Below are 21,370 nucleotides of genomic sequence, written 5' to 3'. Positions count from 1 at the left end.
CTTGTCGACTCAATCAGGAGGGCGACATCCATCCTTCCAACATAGCTAGGCAAAAAGGGATGGGGGATGAAAAGTAAGCAAGCGGAGAGAGGCACAAAGGGTAAGAAAGCAGAGAGGGGCATGAAGGATAAGCAGACAGTTGCTCAGCAGACCAAAAAAGAAAAACAAAATGCACCTGCAGCCCTCATGGAGAGTGTGGATGAGGAGCCAATTCATTCAGATTCAGAGACTAGGAGCAGCAGTTCTGGTGGTCATGGATATGTTAGCCAAGAAGGGAGTGGAGGAAGATGGTCTTCGATTTATCGGTGAGTTCCAATTTACACATGCTATACAAGATAGAGACCACAGTGTACGATCTGGTAGAGCCTGCAAAAATACAATTGCATATAGGAGACGGACTCCTCGAGATTATTCAGGAGGATACGATGCAGCTGCAAATGACCTCGCACATAGAGTATAATTCATAGACGTATCAGGTTCCAAGTCGTATGCTAGATCCTATTACCTACAGCCATAGGCAGCCTATAACCCATACAGATACGATATAGATATAGTGTCTGAGGCATCTTCCGGTGGCTACTATCTTACGCAGCTCAGAGCATCTTACGGATCAAATTTTGTTGTCGGCTTATTCGGATAAACTCCTTCACAGTCGTATCATCAGCAAGAGGATGTCTCTCAAAGTTAGAGCTTTAGCGAGAGATCTGAGAGCGCTTATAACCCAAAGCACATTTCTTATAGGATGAATATATAAGACTACGCCGCTTGGTTAGAAAGGTGGGCTGACGTGCCTCTTGATTACGTTAATATTCGGATATCTACGAGAGGCATCGCCACTCGACGAAATTTTAGATATCGATATGTCTTTTGTATTTTAAATATATATAATTGATTGTATTATTTTATATTGTTTACCTCACTAGTTGATTTTAGAATTTTTCATGTTGCTTCTTGTAGCATGCAATATCTCACTAACCATTTTATGTTGTGTATCACTTTAAAACTATAAGATGCATTATTTAGATTAAACCAGGATCATAGAAACATCAAAAAATATCAAAAAAAATACCAATTAGACTTAAAATCATTGAAAAAGTTGAAAAGATTGATTACCAATTAATTAACTTGAAAACTTAAAAATAAATGGGCGTGCTAGTTTGTTGGCTCAGAACCAGCATGCCCAAGCGTACGTGTCGGTACGGTACTGGTTGTCCACGAACCGGTATGGATACCGGTATTGGTATCAATTCGGCAGACCTCGCTCTATCCAACTAAGTATTTCTTTTGTGAGCTTGGACTCTCCCTTTCTAGAAACTCTTATGAATTTCAAAACAATTTGAAGACCACTATAGCAACAAATAATGTGGTCTCCTAATCCTGTAATAAGACAGCGGGTATATAAAAAATAGAAAAGGCATACTTTGGCCATTTATAATATAGATTACTATAAACTAAGGTCTGCCGAATTGGTACCAAAATCCGCACTAGTTGGACAGGTCAGTACGGTACTGATTCAGTACCGTATCGATGCACAGTACGTTTGGACGTGCCGGTTTGAAACCAGCACGCCTTTTTTTTGAGTTTTCAAGTTCAATTAATTGATAATCAATCTTTTCAACTTTTTTAATGATTTTAAGCCTAATTTGATATTTTTTAGTATTTTTTGATTTTTTTTATTTTTTTATTTCAATTTAACCTAAATGATACATCTTATTATTTTAAAATGATACAAAATATAAAATCATTAGTGAAATATTGCATGCTACAAGAAGCAATATAAAATATCCTCAAATATAGTGAGATAAAAAATATAAAATAATACAATCAATTAGATATAATATAAAAAAATACATGTACTGCTAATTTTTATAATTTTTGGTATTAATTACATATTTTTAATTATTTTTAAATTTAAAAAAAATATTTATAAATATAAATATTTTAAAAAATAATTTTAACTCAGATCCATATAGAACCTAATAATAGATGATACATACATTTTTCTAGGCTTGTAGGCATGCATATAGGGCTACTTATTTCTTAATTTTTTTTAAATTTAGAAATAGGCCACTATGCGCATGATCGCTTCAAAACTTGAATAAATTGACACCAAAGTTTGCCAAAGATTAGCTTGCATGCCCCTAAATACACTTCTGATTTTACAGTTTTTTTAATTTTATTTTATATATATATTATTTTTTAATCCAAAAGTATATTTTTTATTTTTTAAAAAATTTATATAAACTAAAAATTAAAAAATTTTATGTCATCATGTAGATCATCTATAGATGTACAACATATCATAAAGTCATGCCCAAATCAAAAATTTTAGCATGATATCCTCTTATTTTGCAAATTTTGAGCTATTTTTTTGGAGCCCAAAAATTAAAAGGAATGATATAGAGGAGAGGAAGCACCCATTATTAAGGCTTGGATCTTCCTTCAATCGCATTGAATCGGTGTAATTTTTCAAATTGGAGTGAAGGGGGAGTTGTTTAGGCCTAAAGACTCTAAACCAAACAAGAAAGAAGGTGTTGGTTCCCAACACCTTTTAACAAAAGAAGAAAAGGAGGGGGCCCGATTCCAAATTGGGTCGACTCGGTGCGAACCAGACCCGATTCGGCTGATTCCGAATAGTTTCGGCCCATTTCAGTCGGTTTGGTCCGGTTCCAGCCTTTTTCGGCTTGTTTTGGATGGTTCGGAATTCATCCGGCCAATTCGAGGCCGAAACTGAATTTAACAGCCGAACCGACCCGGTTCCCCACCAGGTCGGCTCGATACAGGCCATACCGGCGGTTCGGTCCGATTCAGCCAACCTTGGTATAAACTTAACGATGAAAAAGGAATTTGGACAAATGAAACAAATGGATTAAGAGCCAATTTCCGCAAGAATTCTTAAGATTGCAATGGGCATTTTATGGATTGTTTATTTATTAATTTTAAAATTCAAAATTCTTTCAAGATTTCATCTATGCTTCTTTTTTCCCAATTATGAAACTTCTAAATATCTTCCGAGAAGATCTGCTAGGGTTGCCTCCAAATAGGGAAATAGATTTCTCCATCGACTTGGTGCCAAGCACTAGTCCAATCTCTAAGGCTCCACATCTAAGCTAGACTGAAGGAGCTGAAGGAGCAGTTTCAGGAATTGATGATTTGTAAAGAAGGATAGAAACCTTCAGCTCTACATTGACTACCGGGAGCTCAACAAGGTAATGGTATGGAACAAGTACCCTTTGTTGAGAATTGATGATTTATTTGATCAACTGCAGGGACCACATGACTTCTCCAAGATTGACCTTCAATTTGGCTACCACTAGCTGAAAATTAAAGCTAAAATATGCCAAAAACAGCTTTCAGATTGAGGTGTGGGCATTATTAATTTCTAATGATACTGCTTGGGGTTGACCAATGCTCCTGCAACATTTATGGACCTAATGAATAGGATTTTCAAACCCTATCTGGAGCAGTTTGTAATGGTATTTATGGATGATACCTTCATGTAGCATGCAAAGAATCTAGCATAATGCTGCAAATCCTGAGGGAGAAGAACTTACTAGACAATATCTCCTTCCTCGGGAATGTGATATTCATGGATGGAGATTTCAATGGACCAAAGAAGGCAGAGGCGATAATGGAATGGAGCAAATCAACCAATGTTTCAGATAAGGTATGCTGAACCGGTACCGGTAGGCGTACCGGTCGCCTACCGAACCGGTTCAAGACCGGTCCAGTACGAACCGGTCTTCTTCTTTTTTTTGTTCCATCCGCCCGCGGACGCGGCAATTTTTTTTTTCGGTTCACGTCTACGCGCGGACGCGCCAGGCTGGCCACAGAGTGGCATTAAATGCCACTTTAATGCCACTCTGTGCCATTTATGAAGCACGCGGGGAAGTTCCCAACGCGGTGGAATCGCGTCCATGGCGGTTCCCAGCGCAGTGGAATCGCGCCACACGCAGTGGAACCGCGCGCGGAATCGCGCAGGGCGGAAAGCGCGCGCCCAGCAGAATTTTTTTTTTTGGTTCACATCTGCGCGCGAGCGGGTGAACCACGCGGGGGGAATCGCGCCCGCGTGCAGTTGAACAGCGTGCGGTTCCTGGCGCGCAGCCCCACGCCCGCAGGGGGCGCTTTGCCCCGTGCCCGCAAGGGGTGCTCTGCCCCGAGGGAGCGCGTGGCCCGAAATGGTTAAAAAAAATTGGTACCGGTGCAAACCAGTACTTGCTCTGCCCCATGCCCGCGAGTTCGCACCGATACGAGCCGGTACGATATCGGTATGCAGCCGATGCGCATGCGTACCGTTCGGTACCAGCCCGAAAATAGCCGGAACCGGTATCCGGACAGTTGGAACCGGTATCCACGCTGTCCGGATACCGGTTCCAGGCCGGACCGGTTTGTACCGGGCCGAACCGACCGGTACGGACTAGTTCGGCAGACCATGATTTCAGAAGTACGCAAATTTCTATATTAGCTAGATATTAGAGAAGATTTGTTGAAGGCTTTCCTCACATTCCTGAGACTTTGACCTGCATAACTCAAAAACTGGCCAAGTTTGAGGGGACTAAAGAGTGTGAAAAGAGCTTCCAAGAGCTAAAGAGGAGCTTGATATCGACCCTAGTTTTGACTATGCCGACAGGGAGTGGGGGCTTCAACATTTACAACGACCTCGCTAGGAAGGGTCTGGGTTATCTGTTGATATAGAATGGGAAAGTGATAGCTTATGCTTCCAAAAAAACTAAAGCCATATCAGCACAACCTACTCATGATTTGAAGTTAGTAGCCATGATTTTTGCCCTTAAGATTTGGATGCACTATTTATATGGGATGACATGTGAAATGTTTATGATCAAAGAGTTTAAAATAGATTTTTTGATCTTAAAATACATTTTCACCTAGAATGAGCTAAACATGAGACAAATGAGATGGTTAGAGTTATTGAAATATTATAAACTGGCCATCAATAACCATCAAGGGAGGGAAAACATTGTAGCAGATGCCTTAAGCTAGAAGTCCTTAGGAAATTTGGCTGCTTTGATCGCTACATAGAGGCATATCTTGGAAGATAAGAGAACTTGAGGATAGAAATATGGTTGAATGATTCACGGACACAATTGGCTAGTCTTCAAGTCCAGCCTACACTGATTGATGGGACTAAGACTGTTCACAGTAATGACCCATGGTTGCTGAAAATCAGGAGTATAGTAGAGTCCATGCTTGGGTCTAAATTCCGAATCTAATAGGATCACTCTTTGAGGCATGGGTACAGGCTTTGTACCAATGGATCCCGATATAAAAGAGAAATTTTGGAGGAAGCCTCAGATTAAATACACAATGCATCCTGGAGCACTAAGATGTATAGGGACCAAAAGGAGTTATATTAGTTGAATAACATGAAGAGAGAGAGAGCAAAGTATGTTACACACTGCCTTATATATCAACAAGTGAAAAAGGCCAAGCAAGCTGTTGCGACCTCTTGATATCCCACAATGGAATGGGAACATATCACCAAGGACTTTGTGTCAAGCTGCCTTAGCAGAAATGATGCCATTTGAGTGATTATGGACAGGCTTACAAAGTCAGCACACCTTTTACCCATCAAAATTGGCTTTACTCCTGCAAAACTAGCAAGACTATACTTCAAGGAGATTGTGAAAATTCATGGGACAGTTAGTTTCATATAAGAACATAAGATTTAACTCTCAATTTTGGAAGGGCCTACACAAGGTAATAGGGACCAGATCAAACTTTAGTGCAATCTTCCACCCTCATACAAACAGAAAATCAGAAAGGATAATCCAAATTCTGGACGATATGCTCAAGGCCTGTATGTTGAATTTGGAGTTTCAGGAGATGAACACTAACCTTTGGCGGAGCTTGCTTATAACAATAGCTATCAAGCTAGCATTAAAATGGCCCCCTTTGAGGCAGTATATAGGAGGAAATACTGATCTATGATATGCTAGGATGATGTCCGTGAAAGAAGATTCTTGGGTCTAGAACTTGTGCAAATGACAGTTGATAATGTATCATTGATTCAAGAGAGATTTCGAGTAGTTCAAAGTACATAGAAAAGCTAACAGAGAAGAGATGTATAGTTTCAAAATAGGGAACATGTGTTCTTGAAGGTGTGACTTTCTAAAGGTGTAACGAGATTTGGAACTCGGGGCAAGTCCCAAATATGTGGGCCCACTTGAGATCCTGGATAGGGTTGGAAAGGTGGCATATTCTGTGGCATTACCATCTACTCTGGCTAGTGTACACATTACACAATGTTTTCGATGTATCAATTTTGAGAAAATATATGCTAAATCCTACCCACATGGTGGAGTCTAAACTTCATGACCTTAGAAAAAAAAATCTATGAAAAGAAGCCACTAAATATTGTTGATAGCATGGTACGCCATCTCAGTACCGCTCTGTACCAATGCCACACTCACTTTGTCGATACGGTATGGTACGAGGCAGGTTCGGCATACCAAGTATCGGTACGCCCTTCTGTACCATGTACCGGTACCGAACCGATACGGTACGCACTATACAGTTCAGTTTGGTACAGTATCGTGATCCTTGATTAACAGGAAGGAGTGGGTTTTGAGATGATATATTGTTCCCTATACCCTATATTAAGGTCCAATGGAGGTATCATATATAGGGAGAACATCTAGGAGCAAAGTATGTCGTGCCGGTATCGGGCCCTGTAATGGTTGCTCAGTGCCATTCCATTTTGGGCTGTATTGACAAAACCAAAGCCGGCAAGGGAGGAGGGGAGAGGGAGAAGGAAAGAGAAGGAGAGAGAGAGGGAGAGGAAGGGAGCGAGAGAGAGGGAGATGGAGGGGAGAGAGGCTGAGAAAGAGAGAGCTTTCGAGCCTCCATCTCCTCTGTAGACAGCTACTGCACGAAATAGAGGAACCTCTATTTTATCTCCACAACTAATTTTTTTTTAAACTTCTTAAATGAAATCAGCAGACCGCTCTCTCTTGGTCTCTCCCTCCCTCCCTCTTCCTCTCCCTCTCCCTCCCTTCCTCCCTTCCTACCTCTCTCTTTTCCTCTCTTTCTTCCTCTCCCCCTCCCTTGCCTGATTTCTCAAACTGAGGGGCGGAACCATGCTGGTCCACCTCCGATATAGTTTGGTACACTACAAATCGGACGGTTCGGGATGGTACCTTCCTTGCCTGGGATTTTGAAAAGGAGATGAAGAGAAGCATCACTAGCTTTCTGATAATTCAAGTATGTCAATTTTGAGGACAAAATTCAGTTAATGAAGAAGGATGTAATGCCTCTTTTGGTTATAACGTGCACGTGTTGTGTGCGTTCTTTTCCCCGATGCCTAGTGCCTCTCACTCTCTCCCTCTATCTCATCTCTCAATCTCTCTCTCCCTTTCTCTCTCGCATCCTTCTCCCTATCTCTCTTTCACTCGCTCCTGCCTCTCACCATCCCACTCTCTCTCACACAAACACTCCCCCTCCCTCTCTTATACACTCTCCCTCCGTCACACTCTATCTTTCTCTTGCTCTTTCCCATCTTCTCTTTGTCATATAAAGAAGCTACCACTCATGACAAGGACCAGCGAGGTTTAGTTAGGAAACCCTCTCCTACAAGGCATCGTGATTGAGGTAAAATACTCGTTCCTTGAATTTTTAATTTAATAGCTTTAATTCAATAGGGAAGTATAGGAAACTTAGAAATAACTCTTAAAAATTTTGTAGGGAAGTATAGGAAATTTAGAACTATCTCCTAAAATTTTGTACTCCGATTCAAGAAGAAGAAGAAGTTGTACCGAGCTGAACCGACAAGGAACCGGATCGATTCCGATTCAAGGAGGGAATTTTTAATTTAATAGCTTTAATTCAATAGGGTAGTATCAGAAATTTAGAACTAACTCCTAAAAATTTTGTAGGGAAGTACAAAAAATTTAGAACTAACTCCTAAAAATTTTGTACTCCAATTAAAAGAGAAGAAGAAGAAAAAGCTGCATCAAGCTGAACTGGCGCAGAATCAGTTCGGTTCCGATTCAAGAAGGAGGAAGGAGGAGGAGGAGGAGGAGAAAAAGAAATATCAAGAAACATTAAATTATACTTAAAATCATTAAAAAAATTGAAAAAATTGATTACCATTAATTCGAACTTAAAAATATTGAAAAAAATGGTGTGTCAGTTCAGAACCAGCACGACATTACGTACCGTGTGTTGGTACGGTACCGAACCAATACCATACCAAACTGGCCGCTAACTGGCACCGGTCCTGGCACCAGTTCGGCAGACCTTGATTTCTAACCCCAAATTACCTTGTTTTAGGTTAATTTCTAAAGTGTTTGAGAAATTTGTGAGGTGTTTAGTTAGCACCAGGTAACAATTCTCGCATGCTTCCTCCTATATAAAGGCATTGACACCTTATGTATATAATTATATCCTATGAAATAGGGTTATTATGATGAAAATATCTTTATGACTTTTATAGTAGGATTTATTGTCATGGATGAAATGAAGTTTTCATGTCTGAAACCAATATTTTTAAGTATGTTATTGATTACATCTCAGCAATAATTGCTATGTTGTGATTATGTTGGGCCTGTTGATGGTATACGCATGCATTTGGTAACTAGCCTCATACGATTGTTGCCAGTCACAGGCTGCAAACTAACATGGGATAGTCAGGAATCAAAATGACATCTAAATTAACATCCACGCAATTAGCATGATCTTCAGCATTCATAATACATGGAAACCAAAATTTATATGTACTCTAGAATTCCTACATCAGCATCAGTATTCATGATGTAACCCCAATGGTGTTAGTGTTTTGATCTCTTTCAGGGTTTAAAGCATCTTTGTGTGCAATTTGAGATATGTCAATTATGGTCAATGATGGCAACTGAAAAACTATATGACTACAATATATTTTAGCATACTAGCTCTATTGGTGTAATCTGCTTGTTCTCTATGTATACAGATTTTTTTGTGATTTCAGGTATTCTAAATTCTCAAAATCAATTCTAATGGTGTGGATCCTCAACTTAGAATGCACATGACTCATTTTGAATGTTACAACTAAAGCTTCAATTTGATCAGAAGAAAGCTATGTCTAACAGGCACAGTTACACATGCGCACACACAAATTCGATCTGCAGCTCTTAAGCTTTCTATAAGTCAGCTGCTTCTGATTGTCCTCCCTAGTGTCTCAAGACACACAATCTCGCATTATAGCTCTGCCTACAATTATGCATAACTTATGCATAGGCACCTTCTGATCATCTTTACTGGCTATCCCACTGTCCTATGAAACCTGTTTAAGCTCATTACTGACTAGGAATTTCTAGTAAACCTCATAAATATGATGATCGACTGTCACTTTGACTCTACATCTCAGGATCATTCAACCTATAATGATTTTATTGGTCACGGGCATCTTTCAGTTTTTTCACATTATTCATTTAAGATTTCATATGTAACTCTAGAATATTTTAGTTTGTCAATTGGCAAATGAAACCATGGAGAACACAAGGTATCTTACATATATTGATCATATCCCAGGTTCACTTGCATTAAATACAGATGTGGTAGGCACAGGTACAGCACCCTAGAAGGCTATGTGTTTACACTTCTGACCTGTTCGATGAATTCTTATTTCATCAAAGTAACAACTTAAATATGAACTGATTGCTCAAGAGAAAAAACAATTTAAATATGAATTGTACTATGGTCTTTTAATTGCACATACTGATATTGTTTCTTCCCTGTTGTCTTTTAAAAAGTCAATTACTAGGATATTTTTATATATTCAATATCATGCATATGTCAAGTAAGTCATGAAAGATACTATATATTTCCCTCCAAATTTAGACCTTAAAGTTCAAAGCTACTGGACATAAGCAAAGAAAAAAAAAATAGAACAATAAACACTTAATTTGTCATGTAAAAACTCCCCACACTGAACAACTGAAAGTGCACAACAATTGCAAGAATGACTGATACTACATTACATAATGGTTACAGTGTTACAAGTTGCTTATACACCAACAAGAACACTCTTCTATAAATAATAAAACCAGAATCACCAAAGAAAATGCAAAGACCAGAAAAACCCAGTGTACCATCATATATTATAACAAAGAAAAAAATTATTATAAATGAACCTCTTCAAGTAAACCAGAGTTACCTCTTGATCTGTGTGACGTTGACAATCTTGAGGCAACCTATTCCACTCATTCATTAATATGAGGTTTATGTGCCCACAAAAGTCCCAAATGCGAACCTTTTCCCAACAAAAGATAGAATGAATAAAAGGCCAAAAATTCTATAAACTTCCTCCCAATGCTAAAAGAAGAAAATGCCCATTAAATATAGGCAACATACAGGTTCAGAATCCACACTGAAAATCTTGCTTGCTCTTTTGTAATTCTCAACTGTGTTGTCCTGAAAGACAAAAGACTATCATAGCTTATTAAGGAAAGAAGAAGATCTTCCACATACTCAAAGAAATATGATATATATATATATATATATATATATATATATATATATATATATATATATATATATATATATATATATTCCCATAAAAGCAAAAAGAAAAAAAAAGAAAAATCTTGTACTCCAATATAGCTCAACACTACTCTTTTAACAATCTACTCCAAGCAAATCTTCCCCGAGTACTTGCTAATGACAAGATAAAGAACAGAATTTGGTCCCAGCTAAATAATAAGAGTCATGTCATAGTTGGTACAATAAATAAACAACCAATATAATAGAACATAACAAACTAATAGCCACTTATGTGAATTGGCAACACTATTTTCAAAAGAAAGAGGAGCTTCATTGAATAAGCCATTTAAGGTGTAAATGCATGATTTGGACAACCAAGTGCATGTAAAAGCAGGACTTAGAAACTTCACATTTGGAATCCACAATTAATGGCATGTTAATATTTCATAACACCCACATCAAAAAAATCCAACATCTCAATAATGACACAATTAAGTTGAGTTTTATCAAACAAATGAAATTTGGAGCAGAAATAATGCACCCAGTGCCCATTCCAGAAAAGGACAATTTTGTAGCTTGCATCAACCTCCCTTCTCTCCTGTATATCTAATTTAATTTTCTTAAGTCCTTTATTAACCCTTCTCATATGGAATACCTACCATGGTTTCCGAAAATTTTTCTAGAGACACCAAATATTAGAATTCATTTGCTACTAAATAGACAAAATAAAGTCAAATATCTCTTGAAGAACTAGCTATACTAAAATATAAATAATAATTTTGTTTTAGCTCTTAGAGTATTACAGTGACACCATATCAAGCTAGAAGCACCCTTACATGGATGCTATACTATAAAATACTTTGCCTTTCTTTCGTTTTTAAAAAAAATCACTAAAAAAGTGAGAGAAATAGTGGGAGTGTGGGACTATTCAATTTATCATCAGAACGTGCCAAATTAGTTAAATACATTTCTGAAAAGTATTATATATTAGTTTCATTTGAGTTGAGGGAGATTTTTATCCTTTTAAAATTTTAAGTGTTATTAGAGTAAAACAATAATCGATCGATTGTAACAATAACTGCATAGAAGAGAAGCATATCAAAGTGCCATGAAAAGGTAGTGGTGGTCCAAAAAAATGCTAGGAATGAAAGGACAAAATATAGATGGCATCAGGCAGAACTAACCCAAGGTGGCAACGCCATAGAATTGACCTCATTGCATCACATTAAGTTATATGGGGTGGCAACAAGGAACTAATGCAATTACCTGACCTGCTCCAACCAAACCCAAACCTTTTAACCTGACCTCTTGAGCCCATGAGTCAAGTATAGGTCTGACAAATCTGACTCATTGGCAGTCAAGTTGGGTATAATTTGAATGGGCCTTGAGCTGTTGAATATAAACCCTACACTTTTATCATATTTATATGTGTATTATATTTATCTAAAATTCTAAATTATACTATATAGTATAACATGCAAGATCAAGGAAGTGAAAAGGAAAACTATTCTACCCCTTGCTGTCCACCCAAAAACAATTCCCTTCTAACCCCCTCCGTTCATCGCCTCTCCTCTTCCTTCTTCCCACTCCACCACATCTCCTCCCCTTTTCCTTCCCCTTCCCCCTCAACCTTTCCTTCCCCTCTCCTCTTCTCTCTCTCTCTCTCTCTCTCTCTCTCTCTCTCTCTCTTCCCCCTTCTTACCCTCTTCACTCCTCTCGTTTCCCTCTTCTATCCTCTCAGCCACTATGGTCTTTCGGTTCCATATCCGACCACGTAACTGTTAGATCTAGCCATGCCACCATTAGTTGGCCAATCCCTCCTTCCCCTTTCCTTCCCTCCCTGTTCATCCTCCCAGCCCACCCAATTGCAGATCCAACCACACCTCTAATAGATACAGCCTTGCCACCATCAACAAAGCACCTCCCTGCTCCCCACCCCACTCATCCTCTTATACCACCCAAAACCAAATCCAGCCACACAATCGCTATATTCAACCATGCCACCATCAAATAAGCCAACTTTTATGTATCAGATCTGGCTACCCAATGGATGTTCAGCTCACTCAACCCTAGATATTGCCATCTTAGCGCATCTAGCCATCGCCAAGCAGATCTAGCAAGACAATCACCAGCTATTTTCGACCACCGTATAAACAAAACTGCCAATCAGACATACATCCATTCGACTATCACCATACTCAACACTTTGATGCTACTCCCGCTTGCCCACCATTAGGTCCAACCACCTCTTGATTTTCCTGTTACATTGCATAAGTAAACACATTGGATCTTAATCAGCTAAAGCGACCATGTGTTTTGGGTTCGGGTTAGTTGTGGTCAGCTGACTTACAAGTTGAATTATTAAGGTCATATGGACTTCATACAAAGGAAATGTCTATGACATGCTTATCACCAATCAATACGAAACATAGCTCATAATGCTTGAGTTTACTGATGAATGAAACATGTTTTGACTATTAAAAACTTGTACCATAAATGCAACAAAAAATAGTTTTCCTGACCGAGCTTAGCTTTTTAGTTGTATAGTCTTTAAAAATATCATGCATGGAAGCAGCATATGTTTTATTGATATAATACATATAATCATGTTGATTCATGCCAAGGGACAGCAGAATAAAAAATCTATACCATGCCTATGTCAGATTGGCACAATCACTATATATTTGACAAACTAACCCCAAATACAGAAGTTTAACATATGACCTTAAGTTTATATGCAATAGATTGTCCAGCTGCATTTCAAAACAACCAGTCACACTTATTACCATACTAGCATGCAGACTATCCTAGCTTTATGTCAACTTTCCAATCCATATTAGCATGCAACCCAAGGTCCGCAATCTCAGTACTTATCAGTACTTTATCAATTCGGTACGGTATGGTACATCTCTGTGCTGAAATAGCACTTTTATCCATTTTCTCAATTTTTATCTTGGTATGCCTCGATACGGACCAGTACGCACCTCGGTATGCCTTGGTATAAATCGGTATACCTCGGTACGGAACAGTACGCCCTGGTACGGGCGGTACAGAGCTTGTACCAACTTGACTATGTGTTTCGTACCAGTTTTCTCCCAATACAATATGATATGCCCCATATCGGATGGTATGAGGCGGTACGGCAAACCTTGAAACAACCTATCCTAGCTTTATGCTAACTTTCCTATCATAAAACTATATTCTAGATCCTTTAACTCCCAATGTTTAGACTCTCCTTCTAAAATACTCATAGATTATAATCTTATTAAGTTAATTGATTACCATAAAAAATAGCTCCTTAGGCTTCTAGTGACATGATCCATTTGTAAAAACACTGCCAACATCTTATGATTTTGTTCCATGTACTTTCAACATTGTAAACAGGTCGTCTTAACAAGCTAATAGTTCAAACAGACATAATCAAAGCCCATCAAATTAACTCATTGTCCCTATGAAATTAGCTTCATATCTTCTACTTGTCTTTATAATACTCAAGCTACCTTAGCGATAATCATGATTCCTCTTTTGGCTCAATAAATATTCAAAACCATCAATGAATCCACAAGCCCAAGTAGGTTTCCACAACATGATGCATGATCTTCAACAACACCTAAACTTGTTTTAACATATACACTGCATTGAAATCATACTTCTTGAAGATGGTTCATCACTAATCTGTTGATTATAGGGGTGCAACTTGAATTAGGCTCAAACCAAACCCATTGCCCAACTGACCCATTTGGTAGCGCTCATTTAGGTTTTATAAACTTAGGCGGAGCTTGGACTAAAACATCCCAACCCAGCCTCAAGTAAGGTTGATTTTGGGTTGACCTCCAACCCAAACCTGGTTCGAACCCAACCCAACCCAACTTAACCCGACATGACCCAATATATAACTAAATAAATAAATCATATTTAAATTTATGTAGGTCGTTATATGTTTACACAATTGTATCTTTAACCTTATCAAAGTACGTGTAAATGTATAATTGAAGTTTATGAATGGTTGAGGCCTTAATTTAACAAATATTAATTCAATAAACATGTTCCAAATGTTTCCTTACCTTAAAATTCCTATTTAACCCGATTTAATCCAACTAACATGGCACAACAAACTCAATCAGTTAATCCAACATGACCCACCGAAGCCGACCCATCCCGAATTTGGCTTATGATGGGGTTGGGTTGGGTTGGTTAGATAAATCCCAACTCGAGACTATTCAGGTTGGGTTAGGGTTGAGGGGTGTAGAGTTTGGGTTTGGTTGTGCTTTAGCCTCAACCCGATCCAAACGACCTGAGTTGTAGCCCCACTGGTGATGTGCTACAATACAGACTGTTTTCTTTGTAATAAAACAAATTGCAAAACCCATGTGAGAGATAAGAGCAGTGCATCAGATTAGCAGCACTTATATTTTCTCCTCTAAAGCGAATCCTTTCTAGTACGTGCTGAAGTCGGACCTCGAACTATATGAAAATCACTCATTTAGCGAACAGCATACTAGTTATGCAGCTTGCAGTTTATGATAACTGTTCACATGGTACCACAACATTGAGAGACCACTCCATTATTAACTTTCACATTGTATCAATTTTAAAAGGGCATTAAAGAGCAACTTTTAATCTCGATAAATAGAGAGTTTGCCCACTCCTAACACCTATTAAATAATAATAAATTATAAATATAAATCATCAACCAACCTAGGTAAATGGAAGCTACCAACTTCAGAATTTCAACAACTGTTATTGAAACAGATATGGAGATATATTCAACTGAAAATGACATCAAGACAGACCTTTTTGCCAATCTTTACGGTCAATATATTTGATTCCCGTGTAACAGAGATCCTCAGCATTACAGGATAAACATCAGTCACACCATCTTCCGTGAAGGACAAGTTCTTGATGGTCTTCATCGTCGAATTGGAAGCACTATGCCTATAAAGGGAAGGAACAAAACAGGGGTTACATATGGAAGAATTAGATAGATATCAGAAACATCATGATAACCATGCAGGCCAAAACAATGAACAAAGGTAAACAAATGCAACCCAGTCCAACAAACTTCTAGCAAATTAAATGGCACAACAATGAAATCTGAATACTATAAATCATGACTAAACAAGTGGCACCAAACATAAAATAAAAATTAATAGAGCAATGCAGACCATGCCCTAAACGTGAGGATAAGAACCTGTAATGAAACCATGCCCATTATTGTAAGGAGCATGAGATCGGAAAAGTTCATGTGACACTGTTTAGTATAATTAAACTAGCATAATTAGACTGTTATCTGCATTATACAATGCACTGTATAACATATATGCAAGTGTTTGCATGTAGAATGCAAATTTGAGCAGGATTATTTAAGATATGAGAACAAGTAGCGAGGATTAAAAGCATGTTGGGTTGAAGTGAACGTATGAACTTATAGATGGATAAACACCTATAGATGTTTATCAAATATCCTCCCTCTTTCCAGTTTTCTCTGCATCTATAAATGGTAGCGCTTAGTATCTAAGTAGAGGTATAAGTTGGTACAGAACCAGGCCCAATCGGATGATCCTCAACTAACTAAATTTTGAGTTACGAACAACATAAGAGTTATTAAGAAGCAAAGCAATGGCACAGTTAGTTCTCCAAGCATTCAGCATAGTTACTTCTCATAATTCTTTGTTCTTTTTGAGTGGAATCATAGTAAAACAAATGAAGAAAAAAGATGTGAAAAAATAAAATATTTTAAATTTGATAAAAAAAGGTGAAACTTTTCATATTTATCATGTTTTATTCTGATTTTCTTAAGAATATGAAATATACAAAAATATACTAATGCTTGAAAACTGGCCAGATAGCTCGAAAATGATATGACCAAACAGGTAGGAGAAGGCCATGACTTAATTATCAACTAAATAAAGTTATTTATTAGAACACAGAATATGACTTTTTTAATCATTCTATAACAAGATTTTTACTATATTTGGGTGATTTTAATCATATAACTGTAATAAGGAGGAACAATTTCCACGAGCTCCCCATGAGCATGGAATCATATTTTGACCAATCAGTAAGGCAAGTTTCCAGGGGCAAGCAGAAACAACCAGATCCCAATGCATATTTAACAACTTTGGATTTAACAGAAGAATATATCCAAGAAAGAAGGCAATATATGATTGGGTGCCATTTCCAGAACAAATCTAAAAGTTCAAAAATGATGGAGAACGTGAAGGATTCCATTAACTAAGCAATGTGCATCAAACTTAAGTTCCCACAACTACATGGAGAGCTCAGTCATGGTGGAGGTTTCAAATAAATCAATAGGACAGGTACAGCAATATTCTAGAGAAATAGACAATTTAAACTATCGGTGATCTATCATGGAGAAGGATGGCAACAATAGGCAAAGCATATCATAACAATGGGATTGCAAGACAACCACATCACTGCTGAAGCTTCGATCAAGCTGCATGAAGCATGGATAGATTTTCATTTCTTAGGCAAAATTTGAAATTCGACCAAATGGCTGCCAGATGTTACAGGAATCCTGTATTTATTAAAATATTTAGTTTTGCTGAAAGGGTGGTATAAGGGAGGGCTCCAAATTTTCAATCCACCAACCTAATGTGTGATTTCAGAATTTTAGTTATAAAAGGAAAGTACAGTTCTCTTTCAACATCAGCAAACTGAATCAGCAATAGATCGCCATTTGTGGAGTTGTCTATGGGAGATAAAGGAGCATCTGCTGAAAGGAGGATTGCCACAACAGTCAAAGATATTTGGCTCTACATACTAATGCAAAGCACAATCAGCACTCACGAAAGATTTTGAGTATGAATACTTGTACAATGATCTTTATATTATAAAACAACTGATGTAAATCACCTAGTTAAAAATGCCAATATATGCACAGTGCATAAGAACTGAACCAATTGGATAAATATGCATGGTACAGGCAGATTTGTGTGATTACATAGGTTTAAAAACAATAGGCCTGTTTGGTACACTGCAGGTCCAGCTAGGGGAAGGGCCAGGGCATTTGTTTGGAGGCCCACAACTAGACAACAGCTTGTAGGTTAAGCTGCAGGCTCCAAGGCTTTACATCCCGTGGGATGGGGATGTCCTGGTTTCTTCATAAAACAGGATGCCTGTTGTCCACCCCATCCTACAACAGTTGGGATCATGCATCCCAGTAGATGTCCTCCGTCTCTCTCCCTTTCTTCTTTCCTTTATTTCTCTCTTTCTTTCTTTTCATCTTTCTTTGTTTCTCTCTTTTTCTTCTTTCTTTCCATTCTTCCTTTCTTCCTTTTCTTCTTTCTTTCCTTTCTTCCTTTTTTTTTTTCTTCAGCCTTCCTTTCTTTCCTTTCCTTTTTCTTTCTTTTTCTTATCCCTTCCTTTATTTCTTTTTTCCTTTTTCTTCTTCTTCCTCTTTCCATTCTTCTTTCTTTCCTTCCTATCTTTCTTCTTCTTTTTCCTTCCTTTCTTTCTTTTCTTTTTCTCCTTCTTTCCTTCCATTTTTTTCTTTCCTTCATCTTTCCCACCTTTTTTTCTTTTTTTTCTTCTTCTCTTCACGTATGGATGGGTTTCAAAGTTTCGACCCCATCCCGGTCCTATTTTCTCATAGGAATAGAATGGGATGACCGGGATGCCTCCCATCTCGCTGGGATTTAAAACCTTGGCAGGCCCCATGAAAATCAGGCTTAATTTGTTACAACTTGACCTATGACTAAATGACTGCAAAATGAGCTACAGTCTCGAGCACTCGCATCCTTATCCGCTTTTGACCCCCCCTCCCCTGCACCTCTCTCCTCCTTCGCACCCCCTAACTCCTCCATGCACCCCCTCCCCGTCTACCCTTCTCCATCTCTATCCTCCTCTCATCCCCTGCCCTACTCTACTCCTTCTAGCACCAAACCCATCCTCCCCCACTGCTCTTCCTCTTCACTTCTACCCAGACCCATCACCCTACCCCACCTCTTGTTGGATTCGGACCCATACTCCCACACCAATCCTCTCCTCCACCTCCTCCTCCCCCTCCATCTCTAACCACCTCCTGCCACCTACATCGTAGCCACTCCCTTCCCCCTGCCTCTCGCTTCAGCCTCCTCCCCTTGCCACCACCCTCCCTTTGGCCTCGGCCCCACACTTCCTTCCCCAACACCCACCTCCTAGCAGCCGACCCACTGGAGACCTTGAAGCTATTCCACAAAAGAACCCTAAAGGGGGCCTTCTTCAAGCCTGGTGTTCCATGTTCGAATTAATAGCTATATGAGCTTAACACACATACATTGGATTCGCTTATTTGAGAGATCATTTTTCATGCCCAACATATCCTTTCCTAGCAGCGTTGGCTCCCTTTTTCCAAATAAAAGATATCACTCAAGAAGCTTGTTTTCATAATACAAAATGGAATATTTGAGGAGGAGAATTTATGTCAAATCGCTCTTACTGACTATGCAAATAGTCATGTCGACATAAATCAAACCCCCTCGCCCCTCACACCCATCCCTAGGCCCCACTTCTCACACCTCGCCCCAACCCCTAGCAGTGTCGAAGAAGACCTCCTACACCGCTGCTCTCATGCTTCGACTGGGACCCCAATTCCTCTCCCTCCTCCCTCCCCACGGCCACACCCCCTCTCCTCTCCAGTTATTTTGAAGAAAAAAATAGCAAAAACAGGTTTGCTTCCACTAGTAGGTGAGGTTTCAAAAAAGCCAATTAATAGTAAGCTTAACCCCAATTGCATTATCCTCTTTTATTTAGGAAGAGTTCCGCTTTCTTGGAGAACTAGCAAGAGGCATGTTATCTTGCACTGAATTTTCTACCAGAGATCACACTCAAAAAGACAAAAATGGCCCAGATCTGAACATTAACCAATCATTCCCCAAAGCTACTAAATGATATTATATTCTCATTTTGCTTTCTTAAATGAAATCCAGCTAGAATTATAAATTAGAAAGCATATTTAAAGAGGTGATATGTGGGAAATCTATTTGAATTTTTTTTATTTTTTTAATCCATTAAGTCTAATATGTCAGAGTGGAACATTGAAATAAATGAAGAATGATTCTCCATTCTCTTCATGGCTGTTGACAAGGCCTCTAAAAGACTTCACAATTTTGAAGTCAACAACAACCTAGAAAGCATTCACCCTTATCAACTTTTTTACTCGTAGTCCTAAAAAACAGGCATGTCTTGGAAATTTAAATTTTGTGCAATATACTTAGGATGATAACAACATCCAATACCAGAAAATCAGACATTACCATCCGATTGTGAGTTGTGTATATAATAAACTGATGATTACATGCAGCATTGCTTATACGCCCAACTCAACAAATTATGGTAAAAACCAATCTTCTAACTAAGCAAAGAAAAGGTAGAAAACCATCGGACCAAGTACCACATAATAGCACGTAATCGTGCAACAAAAACGTTCAGTTCTCTCACCATTGGAGCGCCCAAGACCACTTGTACCAGGAAATCAAAGCATAGCACCGCCCTGAAACCCCCACCTCAGCATCGTTCCACTTCATATCATCGTCCCTCCGAAGGTTAAAAACCAGATCCGAGCTAAAGAAATTGTTGATGAGCTTCATCCCATATGACGACGAGACCGGGGTGGCAGTGTAGGGAATCCCCCTGGGGCCATCCTCCGCCTCCAATTCCTGCGCCTCTCTCCACCACCTGCTCGGAAATCACTCGAAGACATCAAACCAAGCTTCCAACCACACAGTGCAAGAATCAGCAATGCTCGGAGACCGGACCAAATAGGGATCGAATTTGTCCAAATCGGTTTGAAAAGAGAGCTCGATGGCAAGAATCGAGGGGACTGGGAGGATCTTTACCGGTAGGGAACGAGGAAGACTCTATCGTCCTCGGCGGCCGGAGGGTGGTCGGAATTGGCGGCCAAGACGTCCATAGGAGGCACCAGTGACCCAAGAAGAGGCGAGAGGAACGGCGGAGCTCAGAGTGGGAGAGGGGGGCTGAAATTTATAGGGGGCGAGATGCGGAGAAAGGAGAGGGGGAGGAGAGGTGGGGCTTTCTGTTATTTTTTTTTCTTTTATATAATATTGGGAAGGACGTTTTGAAGTGAAGGAACCTTTGGATATTCCGTTTTCGTTAATTGCCTGTCGTTTTCTTGGATTTTCAGAGCCGCTTCCTTGACCGAGTTCGGAAAAGGAAGGGGTTGGGTGGCCGGTAGGTCTCCCGGTGGTCTTCTGGTGGATCCTGAGTTGAGTTATCAGGCGGTAATGGAGCGAGCAGAACCGTCTGATCCGGGTTCCCCTTTTAGAATATGTCACCATCTCTATATTCATATTGAAGGTGTTTAAATGTCCGTAATATTATGTCATAAGAGTGTCAGAAGGCCACATCCTCGGAAGGGAATTCACTCCATAAAGGTATCATTGGAGGGAATTAGCTCCATAAAGTTCCAAAAAATTGAACATAGAATGCCTATGTATTCGGTCTTTTCCTACGGTCAAACTATTTTTTTTTCTTTATTGTTGAATGTGACAGATCCTATACATTCCATCCCAACAACAAAACTAGCCATCAATAACAAGCACCACTTAAATTAGATGAGATGAATTCGTTGCTGTTCAGACTCACATAAATTTAACGACCATGGTAAATTTCATCAGATATGGAGGGGAAAAAAATGAAGAAAGAAAGTTTGGTCAAGATCAATCAACCATGATACATAGAAATAGATTGAAATTTTAGTGATAATCTCAAGTATAGAACTTTGTCTTAGTTCAAAAAAATATGATCATAGGACTAACAATTGCAGAACAATGGCAATAACGAATATGTTTGCGATTTACAACCACTCATATTATTAGATTATATGCCAAAACATCATATTAACCGTCCAAAGAAATTAAAGATTATTAAAATA

The 21,370-nt window shown here is 38.9% G+C and overlaps 1 protein-coding gene across 8 annotated transcripts in view; it reads right to left on the bottom strand.

The window, feature by feature from the left end:
* LOC103714421 (ubiquitin carboxyl-terminal hydrolase 8-like) overlaps positions 1-20,577 on the bottom strand; it is a 45,290-nt gene extending 24,713 nt beyond the window's left edge. For all 8 annotated transcript variants that reach the window (XM_088721058.2, XM_039117912.3, XM_088721059.2 and 5 more), the window contains exons 1-5: positions 20,316-20,577; positions 19,918-20,154; positions 15,270-15,411; positions 10,348-10,407; positions 10,151-10,246 (exon numbers count right to left, since the gene is read on the bottom strand). In XM_088721058.2, the coding sequence (XP_088577184.2) occupies positions 10,151-10,246; positions 10,348-10,407; positions 15,270-15,411; positions 19,918-20,154; positions 20,316-20,389 (609 nt within the window). In that variant the 5' untranslated portion in view covers positions 20,390-20,577. The remainder of the gene's footprint in view (positions 1-10,150; positions 10,247-10,347; positions 10,408-15,269; positions 15,412-19,917; positions 20,155-20,315) is intronic.
* Between the last annotated feature and the right edge of the window lie 793 nt (positions 20,578-21,370).

This window comes from Phoenix dactylifera, chromosome 1 (genome assembly GCF_051530095.1).
Source record: "Phoenix dactylifera cultivar Ajwa chromosome 1, Ajwa_hap1_PhDact_Kaust_v1.1, whole genome shotgun sequence".
NCBI lineage: Eukaryota > Viridiplantae > Streptophyta > Magnoliopsida > Arecales > Arecaceae > Phoenix > Phoenix dactylifera.
This window is presented reverse-complemented; position numbering and strand designations above follow the sequence as displayed.